Source organism: Bubalus bubalis, chromosome 10 (genome assembly GCF_019923935.1).
Source record: "Bubalus bubalis isolate 160015118507 breed Murrah chromosome 10, NDDB_SH_1, whole genome shotgun sequence".
Classification (NCBI taxonomy): Eukaryota; Metazoa; Chordata; class Mammalia; order Artiodactyla; family Bovidae; genus Bubalus; species Bubalus bubalis.
Genome location: NC_059166.1, coordinates 43,661,678 through 43,675,324, shown reverse-complemented (window position 1 = coordinate 43,675,324; position 13,647 = coordinate 43,661,678). Strand labels below are relative to the sequence as shown.

Genomic DNA, 13,647 nt, shown 5'->3' with positions numbered 1-13,647 from the left:
TGATCTTAGTTTTCTGTATGTTGAGTTTTAAGCCAACTTTTTCACTCTCCTCTTTCACTTTCATCAAGAGGCTTTTTAGTTCTTCTTCAGTTTCTGCTATGAGGGTGGTGTCATTTGCATATCTGAAGTTATTGATATTTCTCCCGGCAATCTTGAAAAATTGCCAGAAGACCTTCCATATGACCCAGCAACCCCACTCCTGGGCATATACCTGGGGAAAACCATAATTCCAAAAGACATGCGCACCCCAGTGTTCACTGCAGCACTATTCACAACAGCCAGGACATTAAAGCAACCTCAATGTCCCTCAGCAGGGGAACGGATAAAGAAGATGTGGTACATACATACAATGAAATATTACTCAACCATAAAAAAGAATGAAATTGTGCCATTTGCAGAGATGTGGATGGACCTAGAGACGGTCATGCAAAATGAGTCAGAAAAAGAAAAATATTCTCTATTTTAATGGATATATATGGAATCTACAAAAACAGTACAGATGAACCTATTTGCAGGGCAGGAATAGAGACACAGAGAACAAACATATGGATACCAAGGGAGGAAGAGGAGGTAGGATGAATTGAGATGGGCATTTACATACATATACACTACTATATATGGAGAAGGAAATGGCAACCCACTCCAGAATTCTTGCTAGAGAGTCCCGAGGACAGAGGAGCCTGGTGGACTACAATCCATGGGGTCGCAAGAACTGGACACAACTGAGCAACTAAGCCTACCTACCTACACTACTACGTGTAAAACAGATGAGTGTAGCACAGGGAACTCTACTCAGTGCTCTGTGGTGACCTAAATGGGAGGGAAATCCAAACAAGAGGGGATATATGTATATGTATGGCTGAGTCACTTTGCTCTACAGCAGAAAACAACCAATACTGTAAAGCAACTATACTCCAATAAAAATTTTTTTTTTGTTTTTAAAGAAAGAAATCACAATGGCTTTAAGGAAACCACAGGCCTCTTCTCTGACAGCCTGCCTGACATGCTCAGGGTAGAGTTTGCAGGACAGAAAGGCATGCTGAGGTCTCTGATTTCATTTTCTGCCAGAGCACTGCATCATGAGAATGGTGACCACTTACTTGGTGCTGGGTCTTATTCTCCATGTGCCCCAGCTTCACGTTCATCTTATCCTGAACCGACACCAGCTCTGCTTTGATCTCCTCCACAGTTGCTTCCAGCTGATTCTCCAGCTTGTTGATCAGGGGTTCACACCGACAGCCATTTATTGGCGCCTAAGAGGAAAGCCAGAAAGGAATCAATAAGCCATTTATCGGCGCCTAAGAGGAAAGCCAGAAAGGAATCAATTCAACTCGTTTATTCCTTGGTACCCATCCTGTGTTGGTCAGTACATCTGGGAGACACATGTGATGGAGGAGACTCACCCCTGTGGTAGCTCTGGATTATCTAACAAGCCAAGCTGATAGGGCTGGTAAATGCTAAGAAGATTAAGAGAGGGTAACATACAGTTTCAGTCCTCAGTTGGCTTTGTGTGTTGTGTGTGTGTGTGTGCACTCCACGCAGCTTGAAAGATCTTAGTTCCCACATAAGGGATCAAATCCAGGCTCCTGGCAGTGAAAGTAACAAGTCCTACCCACTGGACTGCCAAGGAATTCCTTCAAGCCGCTTTTATCCTTTCTGTGGTCTCAAGATTATCTGGTCACCTAAGGATGGTGCTGGAGAAAACTCTTGAGAGTCCCTTAGACTGCAAGATCAAACCAGTCAATCCTAAAGGAAATGAACCCTGAATACTCATTGGAAGGACCAAAGCTGAAGCTGAAGCTCCAATACTTTGACCACATGATGCAAAGAGTCGATTCATTGGAAAAGATCCTGATGCTGGGAAAGATTGAAGGCAATGGAGAAGAGTGTAACACAGGATGAGATGGTTGGATGGCATCACCGATTCAATGGACATGAACTTGGGCAAGCTCCCAGAGACAATCAGGGACAGACAGGCCTGGTGTGCTGCAGTCCATGAGGTCACAGAGTCGGACATGACTTAGCGACTGAACAAGGTGAGTGTAGAAAGCCTTGTAACATCCCTTGGCTCACCAGGCCTAAGCAGCAGGAGGGTACTGTACTATTTAGGTGAGGAGGGCCAGCTGGCTTATCATCAAAGCTCCTGCCTTCTGCAATCACTGCCTACAGTGGATATTAGCCTCCAGCAACAGGGTTACACAGACTCCTTGCTTGCAGCCCTTGGTCCTGTCCTGACAGGGCCCAGCAGGTACCTGCATCACTTTGCCGTCCTTGCCCCGGTACAGCGTGTAGAGCTGGTATGCTCTGAACTCGTGCGGAGGGGGCGGGGGCGAGCAGCGATGCCTGGGCTTCTTTTTAGGGTGACTGTGAGCATGCACATTCTTCTGCTGTCCGGGCTGCTGGTCTGCTGGAGGGGTGGGGTCAGAAAACGCTGACACCTGTGGGAGAGGAGGAGACCGCCGCTGTGAGCACGCGACATGTGCGAGCCTGACACCCAGCCAGCGGCTCCCACCCAGCCCACCACGCTCTCTGGCGGCGTTCTACTCTAGGAACCACGTACCAAGAGAGCTGTCACACACTAACCTTGTGTCTGCAGCTGGCCAGGGCCAATTTCTGCACTCTGGCCCCAAAGCAGCAACCAAGCCAAGTGAAGTGGCTTTTTAACTGCTGGGCATGACGCTATTCCAGGGCCCTCCGCCAGCCCACCTCCCAGCCCTCTCAGCGGCTCTCACGTGCCTCCTGACCTTGGGTCTTGACTTTCTCTGTCTGCTGTCCTTTGCTCTGGGCTCCGGGGAGGCAGACAGGACATCTTCTCTGGCCTCTTCTTTCCTGGGTGCAGCCTGTTCACTGCTATGGGTGTCTCCTGCCGAGACACTTCCCTACAGAGGGGGAAAAAAGACCCAGACACCTCCTCTACTGGACCCCTCAGCCTTATTCCATCATGGCATAACATTTCCCAGACTCCATCCACTTAAAGGATCCCTGGGAATCATTAAAAAAATGACAAATTTCAGACACAGGGAATACTGCTTGTGATTCTAACTGAACACCTGTGCTTTTCCTGGGGAGTCAGATATTTGTCTTTTTATTTATTAGGTGCCGAACTAGATATCACCTTGGGTCTCATTCTGTGTTTTAGAACTTCAGGAAGCTAGCAGACATGAAACACTTCAGCATTAGAGGGTTTTTTTTTTATCTTTTACATTTCAACAAAAAGACAATCCCACTCATTTTTTGAACTTGGACCCTCACAATTCATAGAGGAGAATGAGAACCCTTTGAAATGAAGGGAAAAAAAATCACCATTTCTAGTCCTTTTGAGAACGTTTACAAGTTAACATGTAGAATTCATACACAGGAATGTAATGAAAGTTACAATGCCTTAACCCTGGAAATTGATAAGATTCTCAAATGGACAGAAAAACAAGTACTTGGTATAAAATTTTATGTCCCCAAAATTGTCTCTAAATCCTCGTCTTCTTCCCTCTGGGGGAGCTGAAAGGCATGGTTCATTCCAAAGCTGCCAAGTACAGTTGTGCAAGCTGTTCACTGCACAAAGGCACGAAGCCGAGGGCATGATTGAGGCAGAGGGAGCTGAAGTCCAGCTCCGGCTCTTTTCACCATAAATGCCCTGTGCTGGGCTGATCTGTCCAGGAGGCATCTTTTTCTAATTTGCACGAGGAGCCATGTGGGCTAGCACTGCCTTGGTTTATTCCCTAGGAGGAAAGAGAGGCAGCAAGCTATACCAGTGGTCCTCCAATTTTAGTCCAGATTGAAATCACCTGGAGAGCTTGTTCAACCACAGATTGCTGGGCCCCACCTCAGAGTTTCTGATCCAGTGGGTCTGGGGTGAGGCCCCCAAATTTGCACGTCTAACAAGGTCCCAGGTGACAAGTGGATCCGATCCACATTTTGCAAACCACTGCTCTCCGTGATGGAGGGTGCGCTGTCAGAGGCAGTGCTGTCCACGTGGACGTGGCGAGGCCGCAGATGCTCAGGGCTCGCAAATACACAGGGTGTTGGAAAAGACCAGTGGCATGCCAGCCCACAGCCCGAAATCTTGGAGAGTGGAAGACAAGAGGCCGGAAGGAAAGACAAGCTCTGAAGGACCCAGCAGGAAGGAGAGACGGAGGCGGGCCTAGAGGAGGCAGGGAGACAGTTTCCCACCCGCAGGCGGGCGGGAGGGCCGCCCCCCACCTTGCTTTGTGCCACCTCATCTCTCGGCACAGACTGAGCTCTCCTCTCTTCCTTGAGCCTCTCTCTCTTTTTCCTCAGGCTTCGCCCACGACTGAAGCGCAAGACCTGAAGGAGGCAAGAGGCATCGTTACAAACTACTGGTGTGCGCGGACCTGACAAGAGCTTCCGGCCGAGCCGGGGAGACCACATCAAACAAGTGCCTCTGGACCACCTGCTATGTCCCCTACACCCTGTGCTGGGCACTCAGGGTCCCAGAGATGCAAGGACATCATCCTAACCTTGAGGAGTTCACAGTCTACAATAACACTAACAGGCACGTGGTGCTGGGCCAGGGCCGTCATGTAGGTGTGAGCAGGCTGTGCGCTGCTCAGCTCCAGGGAGCACCACTCACACAGTCCAGGACAGGAACGGCGTCCCCTGGAGCTGTGCGACGCGGCAGCCCTATGCCAGGCACAGTCTGTCTTGGGATACAGGGTGTGATCTAGCCCATCAGACTTCCTTCTTGGCCGAATTGTATCCAAGTCATATTCAAATAGAACGTTCATTCAAATATAACTGAGATGCACCTGTGAGCCATGGTACCAGCCACGGGGCTGGAGTCTCTTCCCCCAGAAGAAGCCTTTGGTCAGCCCCTTCGAGTGCAGAGATATGGATGGGACACAAGCAAGTACGTGTGGGGCCCTGCAGACTGAAGCCTAGCAGCAAGCTGGAGATCTTCAAGCAAGTTATTTGACCTTTCTGTTCTCTGGCTTCTCTAACATGAGAACAGGGAGCTGCTGGTATTAACCAAGACAAAGTAGGTAGCAGGCACACCTGGTCCATCGGCCACTGTCAGGTGTCTCCCACCTGCCTGGGGGGGGCCTCAGAGTCACTTAGTCGGCAGAAAGGCTTCTAAGCGAACATGGAACACAGATCTTTGAGCCGGCGGAAACCTCAGTCTCTGGCTCGTCCCCACACCCTTCTCCTCCAGACTCCCTACTCCTAGTTCCAGGGTTCACTCCCTTTAAAAAACCAAAGGAGATCCAGAAGTCGGAAGCACTTCCAAGGTCACACTCTTTCTGCAATAAAACAGTATTTTATTGTATTATAGACAGACAAGTGTTCTCTGAAATTCAGCCTAGTGATTTTCATCTCAAGGTCAGACTTTCTTCTTATGTTCATTAAACTCAAGTGACACATTATAGGACCAAAAAAAAAAAAAACCAACACCTTCAACAGGCAGTGGGTACCACCTAAATGGAAAATATATGCCTGCATATGAACAGAATTTTTAAATTATATTCTCATCCCCTGAAAGCCAACAGGTCTAAAAGTGTCCAGGGGCCCCTGTGTCCATGAGGTTAAGATTATTTACATAATGTTGCAACAACACTGGCATTTTTCATGTTCATTCTCTCATGAGTGTACAGTTGTGTTTGCCAGAAGCTATGTAAGTGATATTACAATAGACTGCATGCAGAAATAAAAGATGGCAGAATTCTGATCTAAGACAATAAGATGTGCAAAAAATGTTCAACAATTCTACACTCCTCAATTTTTGTTTTGAAAAGTATTCTTTTGCAAAATGATGCTATTTATGTTATTACAAAATGGATTTACTTTCAAATGATAAAGTATTTAATATTTCTCAACTTTATTTTCAATTGGTAACTACTAGATATAAACTCACATACATAAAGTTCATTATGGGCCTCCATAACATTGAAGCAACAGTTAGAACTGGACATGGAACAACAGACTGGTTCCAAATAGGAAAAGGAGTACGTCAAGGCTGTATATTGTCACCCTGCTTATATAACTTAGATGCAGAGTACATCATGAGAAACGTTGGGCTGGAAGAAGCACAAGCTAGAATCAAGACTGCCGGGAGAAATATCAATAACCTCAGATATGCAGATGACATCACCCTTATGGCAGAAAGTGAAGAGGAACTCAAAAGCCTCTTGATGAAAGTGAAAGAGGAGAGTGAAAAAGTTGGCTTAAAGCTCGACATTCAGAAAACGAAGATCATGGCATCTGGTCCCATCACTTCATGGGAAATAGATGGGGAAACAGTGGAAACAGTATCAGACTTTATTTTTTGGGGGCTCCAAAATCACTGCAGATGGTGACTGCAGCCATGAAATTAAAAGACGCTTACTCCTTGGAAGGAAAGTTATGACCAACCTAGATAGCATACTGAAAACCAGAGACATTACTCTGCCAACAAACATCCGTCTATTCAAGGCTATGGTTTTACCAGTGGTCATGTATGGATGTGAGAGTTTGTGAAAAAAGTTGAGCGCCAAAGAATTGATGCTTTTGAACTGTGGTGTTGGAGAAGGCTCTTGAGAGTCCCTTGGACTACAAGGAGATCCAAACAGTCCATTCTAAAGGAGATCAGTCCTGAGTGTTCATTGGAAGGACTGATGCTAAGGCTGAAACTCCAGTACTTTGGCCACCTCATGTGAAGAGTTGACTCATTGGAAAAGACTCTGATGCTGGGAGGGATTGGGGGCAGGAGGAGAAGGGGACGACAGAGGATGAGATGGCTGGATGGCATCACCGACTGGATAGACATGAGTTTGAGTGAACTCTGGGAGTTGGTGATGGACAGGGAGGCCTGGCGTGCTGCAATTCATGGGGCCACAAGGAGTACGACACGAATGAGCAACTGAACTGAACTGACTGAACATTGAAGAAAAGTTAAAGGGTCTTTAGACAGAAAAGGTCTGAGAACCAGTGTCCTAAGCTAAATTTAGACTCAGTAGGAAGTCAAGTCAGATGAAAAGAAGCAACTAGTGCTCATCTGCTTTACGGACACTTAAAACAGGACAAAGCTCCAGAATCAACCTAAAAGTCACTTTCCAAAGCATCTGTGAACCACTTCAACCAAAAATGAGAAGTAACATTCAGTTCACCAAACACAAAATAATCAGAAAAAATTCCCTCCACTGACCACATTATTAGCCAGTGACAACTCTGCATGGCTCACAGCCTTTTTCAGAGAACTATACCATTCACCCGGATCATCCGTCTTCTCCACCTCACAGAAATCAGGGAATATTAATCTTAAAGTCTCAGAAGGAAATACCCTCTTAGTACTGCTGTGAACCATCAAAATCCATGATCAACTAAGGTACTAGGACAAGGGAATTTCTCATTTCAGTTAAGACAAACACTGAGGCCATTTCTGTAACTACAGATCAACAAAAGAGTATGCATACAATTTTATGCATATTCCAAAGCTTTTACTGTGCATTGAAAAATAAGGGTTAGTACATACAATTATGTAAAAAAAAAAAAAAAAGAAAAGAAAAAAACTTTAAAAAAATATTCTATTTATTTGTTATTCAGTATGGGTGTGGAAAATCTTGCTTAAGCCTTTTTTAATTTATTTTTTTAATTAATTAATTTTACTTTACAATATTGTATTGGTTTTGTATTGTATTCATTGACTTGAATCAGCCATGGTTTCCCCATCCTGAACCCCCCTCCCTAAGCCTTTTTTTAAACAACATTTATTTATTTGGATGCACTGGGTCTTAGTTGTGACATGTGGGATCTAGTTTCCTGACCAGGGATCAAACCCAGGCCCCCTGCAATGAAAGCGTGGGGTCTTGGCCACTGGATCACCAGGGACGTCCCAAGCCATGTTTTTTAAATGGTAAAGGCTAAAGGAGAACCCACACAGGAAAACAGTTCACAAGTGAGCTTTATCCCTGGGAATCCAGATCCCTGGGCTCTAGAAGATAAATGACAGGCAGGTTAAAGGCACATCAGTCCTTGTGTGCCAGGGAGATCCTCCACCCCACAAGACTTGACGGTCTTCATATGGCTGAGCACAGGGCTGGCTGTCCATTAAACTGCCAGACTCTGAAGTGCCAGGTAACTGTGATGGATTCTGACACTTATACAGCACCCTGTCCTTTTTGATCCAGGAGAGGCTAGCATTTTTCTATCAGGATTCTGGAGGTGATAAAGCTGAGAATTTGTTTGCAAACAGCTAGACAAAGATGGAGCCTTTTTCTGAAGGAGCATCCAACTCACACCTTTCAGGGGCTCTGTGTATCTCCAGAGCCCACTGAAAAGGACTTACTCCATGGGCAAGAGGGTGATCGATTCTGCAAGAGATAAAATCTTAACTACTTCCAGAAACTGCTAGTTACATCAGGTGTGTTTTTCACACATAGATGGAATCAAGGCCACCCAGAACCCGAGGTTGGCTGGGCCTGGGCAACACCTGGGGTCCAGGCTGTCCCTTTGGCTCCCTAAGACTTTGCCTTCTTGCAGCATTAGCCAGAATAAGGTGGAAAACCAATCACTGTTTGCTGTAAAGGAACAGAGTAGCTCCAACTGGGAAGTAACCAAAATGTCTAACATTAAGGAAATGGTTTAATACTGGTCAGCAACCAGAAAAGAATATTATGCTTCCATTATGATAAATAATTGTGAAGACTGCAGAACAGTTTCCTATCATAGATAGGATAAAGGGGAGAATACAAAGGGGGATATACATAGTAGGCACAGCTATATAAACATTATGTATCTGTGGAAGGTAATATAAACAAAGCTATTTCAGGGTGCTGAAATCATAAATAGCTTATAAATTATCATGATTAAATTTCAGACTTAGATCGTTTCAACTTTAAATATCAGTCATCTATTAAAATTGAATGATGGCCAATATACCATCAGTTCAGTTCAGTCGCTCAGTCGTGTCGGACTCTTTTCGACCCCATGAATCGCAGCACGCCAGGCCTCCCTGTCCATCACCAACTCCCGGAGTTCACTCAGACTCACATCCATCGAGTCAGTGATGCCATCCAGCCATTCCATCCTCTGTCGTCCCCTTCTCCTCCCGCCCCCAATCCCTCCCAGCATCAGAGTCTTTTCCAATGAGTCACCTCTTTGCATGAGTTGGCCCAAGTACTGGAGTTTCAGCCTTAGCATCATTCCTTCCAAAGACATCTCAGGGCTGATCAGAATGGACTGGTTGGATCTCCTTGCAGTCCAAGGGACTCTCAAGAGTCTTCTCCAACACCACAGTTCAAAAGCATCAATTCTTCAGCGCTCAGCTTTCTTCACAGTCCAACTCTCACATCCACACATCATGCAATATTTAATTAAAAGGAGTACAACTGTACTGTACCCAACTGCCTCTAGTAGACATATACGGCTGCCCAGACAGATGTCCATTCCCACCTTTCTCTGGGAAATCCCTCTTGTAACCACGTGGTCAAACAGACACGACCATCTCCCTAAAGCACCTCTGTCCCACTTGTTTTGGGCATCTGCTCCAAGCTCCCAATCACAACCGACCTTCTCCTATGATGTTTTATTGTTTTCATTTTTTGGCTGCACTGCACACCTTATGGGACCTTCGTTTCCCTACCAAGGATCAAACCCACATGTCCTGCACTGGAAGCACCGAGTTTTAACCACTGGAACGCCAGGGAAGTCTCTCCTACATTTTAAACTGGTACTTTTCCCTGGCTGGGAAACTATGATCCAGGAAACTGGTTGTGACGATGATCCAGCCACAAAGAGGAAACGATGCCGTGTATGAAAACAGCCTGCTGGGCCTGAAGTCTCTGGTTCCAGTTTCCTGGAGGCTCACGTGGATTCCTATGTGTCCACTACCTGCTCAGGAAACCCATCAGTCCCTTACGTAAGGTGGTTTGATCTGGCTTCAGTAGATAGCAACCCAAGGAATCCCAACAACTCTGCAGCCCCCACATAATCAATACAAGGGAAAATGCAGCAGATCCTACCTGGGGCGCTTTAGTGAGGAGGAGAGCAACTTCCGGATTATTGTGGTAGCGGGCAGTCTCCAGCGGAGTCCGGCCTGCCTAAGGAAAGGCACAGGGAAGACCAGTGAGTAGGGGACTCCAGCCGGGGACACGAACAAGCCAGCCGGGACAGTCACTTCTGGCAACATCTACTTGCCAGTTTACTTAGACACCCCTGACCCTTTTCATGTCAGGACGTGCTCACTGAAATGTCTGAAGATGGGCCCTCGGGGTTTGTAACCCACGGGGCTGCTGAGAGTAGGGGTCCCCTCGAGCCCACCCCCTCGGGCCCCAGGGGTCGTGGGGTCGGCACGCTGCAGCTCTTCCAGAGCGAGGCTGGGCGAGGCTGTGTGCTCTGAGTTCACAGGAGGTGAGGTGGCCACAACACACCGACCCCGAAAGGGGTGGGAACGGCTTTAGAAACCATGGCTGCAACTCCACTTACATTATTGACGATGGTCCCATCTGCTCCAGCTTCCAGCAAGATTTTAACCACCTTCTTGTGATTTAGGGCAGCAGCAATATGAAGTGCCGTGTCTCCAGCCTGGAATCCATCAGAAGAAAGCCGGCTAAACCCCATGGGATCGTGGCCCACAGCCCTCCAGCTTTTTATCCCATGACTTGGTGGTGGCTTTTCAAAGTTAAACTAAAATCTGCCTTAGACTGACAAGTGGCCCTTGGCTAAAGTGTTATGTGGTTCTTTTTATTATTTCTTTAAAATATTTCTTTTAACTCATACTTTATTTTTAAAATTATTTTACTGAAGTATAATTGATTTATAATGTATTAATTTCTACCATATAGCAATGTAATGTTATATACATTTTTATGTCCTTTTCTATTATGGTTTATCACAGGATATTGAATATAGTTCCCTGTGCTATAGAGTAGGATCTTGTTGTTTAAATGTGGTTCTTTTTTAAGAGATCTTGGGAACTGAATGAACTACACACAAATACCACATTCCTTTCTGAGTGGGATGCCAGAAATGACAGGACAGGATTAAGTGCAGGGGGACAAAGCAATGCTGGGCCTGGGATGTTGGGAATGGTAGGCCCTGACCTTACACAGAGGCAGGATCTCAGCCATGTATTTTAAATATTTCTTTTAACTCATACTTTTTAAAATTTTTACTTAAAAGGTAGCTCTGGACCCTGTCTGTCTGCCTGGCAGGGGATGGGCAGAGAACCCCTTAGTTTCTGAACTAGAATAAGCAGGAGCTTCTAAGGTAGCTACTTCTACAGGCCTCAGAGTAATAGCTCAGCCCTGCAGCCACCCTTAGGGATGTGAAAGGGCCACTGGGATCATCCTACAGGCCAGGGAGTTTTCTGTTTGGGTGGAGTCACTGAAGATAGCGCTCATTTAACACCAGCTGTTTTCAACTCCTTACCAAATTTAGCCAATAATTTATTTTTTACAAAAAACATTTCAGACAATCAAAGAAGGATATATGAACAGATGCAGCTTGGTGGGCTAATTCCAAATGCAAATGTTGGTTTTAATTCCCAAACCAGATAACATAAATAAGTCAGATGCATACAGAAGTGAAATCACTCATTCATTCATTCCTGGCAGGTGATCAAGTATGCCGTTCTCAGGCCTCCTTCCCTGATGAGTAGACAGGGAAAGTGTTCATTTCATTCCTGAGTCACCTAGTTGTATGTTAGGGGAAGTTCTGGAGCTGTGGTTTCCAGTCTCCGCTGCTCACTGGAATCAGCTGGGACGCTTTATAAACTACTGACGCCAGCGTCCCACCCAGACATTGACTTAATTGGCCTGGAGCATGGATAGGGCATGCTGATTTTTCAAAGCTCCCAGGTGATTGAAATGCGCCTCCCAGGTTGAGAAGCACCAGCTGGTCAGGGCTGTGTTGTGGGTAATCTGACAAACTGGAGTCCACGGGGAGACTATAGAATGACAGACTTTAGCTATTAGGTCAGTGGTTCTCAATCCTGTCTGCACATTCAGGCATGGGATTTTCCAGGCAAGAATACTGGACTGGGTTGCCATTTCCTTCTCCAGGGGAACTTCCCGACCCAGGGATTGAACCCTGGTCTCCTATATTGCAAGAAGTCTCCTGCACTGCAGGCAGATTCTTGACTGACAGTCACCAGGGAAGCCCACACTTAGACCAGGAGCTTTAAAAAAATACTGTTTCCTGGACCTCAGCCCCAGATGTTCTGGTCATTTACGTTGGGGTGGGATTCAGGAATGGTATATTTAAATTCCCTTTTGATCCCAATATGCAGCCAGGGTCAGTAATCACCATTATAGGGTATTTTAAATCTGAATCATGATCTAATTTTTTAAATTTCAGATTTATGCACCCAAACTCAGAAAAGCCAAACAATGCATCAGTTAGGTATAGGTTTCAATAAGTAACAAGACAACTTTTAAAAATCCAAATGACTATTGAAAAATCACATTTCCACAGAACACTGTAATAACCACAGCTGTATTTCAAAACCCCACTGCACAGTGTAGTTACTGCCCATGCACCGAACTTTACAGAAACAAGAGACGCCATCAGCTCAGCTCACATAGGTGGCGGTGCAAGGAACAGAAATCATGACACCAAAAGCCCCATTCTTCCTTGTGGGTTTCATTTTTAAAAACCACACTAACAACAAAACCCACCCCCAGGATTTCCAAAAATGTTCACTACGCAAATGTGGTGATACGCACTGGAATGACAGAGCACGCTTTCTCCAGAACGCCAGATAAACCAGGGCCACAGGAAATCTGTGGTTCCTTCGAAGGCCAGCACTGGCCAAGTCCCATTCCGGGAGCAGGCACCACCTCCCAGCAACCTCTGTCCCCGTTGGCGCTAGCGCTGCTGCCTGTGAACCACGGGGAGATCACACGCACTGACCTGGTTCTTTTCATGGACAGAACAGAAAGCACTGAGGAGGAGCTTAATGATGGACAAGTGATTATAGCGTGCAGCAACGTGCAAACAGGTGTCGCCTGCCTGCGGACAGAAATCAAACTCTAAGCACGGTCTGAGCGGTTACAAAACATAACAGAAAATTAAAAGAAAATTATCATTTAAAAGCTAGCAGACTAGCATATATTCCTCACAGGGCAATGGCCTGAATGACAAGCATCTCCTTTATCATAGGTGCTCACTCCACGACTTGCAGCCCTTTCCTGTGTGCAGCTCTCTTTCCCACCACGCAGACTCGGTCTCAGGTTTCAGGTCCTGGATGCCTGCTGCCCAAGAGACCTTCGCCAAAACTAAGAGAGGCTCTGCCTAGCAGGCACTTACTAAGACTCCACTGACCCCTGCCTCTCCTACAACCCAAAGGCTCTGGATTACACTGCCTAAGATCAATAGCATTGCTTTGGATATGAGACTTTCCCCATCACAGATCCACCGTGGCTGAATGGACTAAGAAAGTGGGATGAGTTGCTGGATTTTAAGATTACATACGCTAAAAATATTCATAGTGCATCCCATTCTAGCAGTACCCCAGGATCCCATGGGGAGCAATGCAGCCTAGGAAGCTGATGAGGAAGCAATCACTGGGCATAAAAAAGGACTTCTCAGAAAAATTCAGGAGCAGGGTCTTCCTTGGTGGTCCCAGGCCAAACTGCTCCCAGAGAGAAAACAAGAGAACTGGAGACAATATTGTGACGTTTTGCGGCACTCCCCTGACTTCTCATTTGAGCTCTAGTT

The 13,647-nt window shown here is 46.1% G+C and overlaps 1 protein-coding gene across 7 annotated transcripts in view; it reads right to left on the bottom strand.

Annotated features, from left to right (window-relative positions):
- Nucleotides 1–13,647, bottom strand: part of ANKRD6 (ankyrin repeat domain 6) — a 185,270-nt gene that overhangs the window by 11,385 nt on the left and 160,238 nt on the right. For 4 of the 7 annotated variants that reach the window (XM_006055343.4, XM_044924285.2, XM_045161953.1 and 1 more), the window contains 7 exons: nucleotides 12,841–12,939; nucleotides 10,414–10,512; nucleotides 9,951–10,028; nucleotides 4,198–4,302; nucleotides 2,745–2,879; nucleotides 2,253–2,438; nucleotides 1,101–1,253 (listed from right to left, as the gene is read on the bottom strand). In XM_006055343.4, coding sequence (XP_006055405.1) covers nucleotides 1,101–1,253; nucleotides 2,253–2,438; nucleotides 2,745–2,879; nucleotides 4,198–4,302; nucleotides 9,951–10,028; nucleotides 10,414–10,512; nucleotides 12,841–12,939 — 855 coding nt within the window. The remainder of the gene's footprint in view (nucleotides 1–1,100; nucleotides 1,254–2,252; nucleotides 2,439–2,744; nucleotides 2,880–4,197; nucleotides 4,303–9,950; nucleotides 10,029–10,413; nucleotides 10,513–12,840; nucleotides 12,940–13,647) is intronic. The other 3 variants (XM_045161954.1, XM_044924290.2, XM_044924288.2) reach the window with 2 other exon arrangements.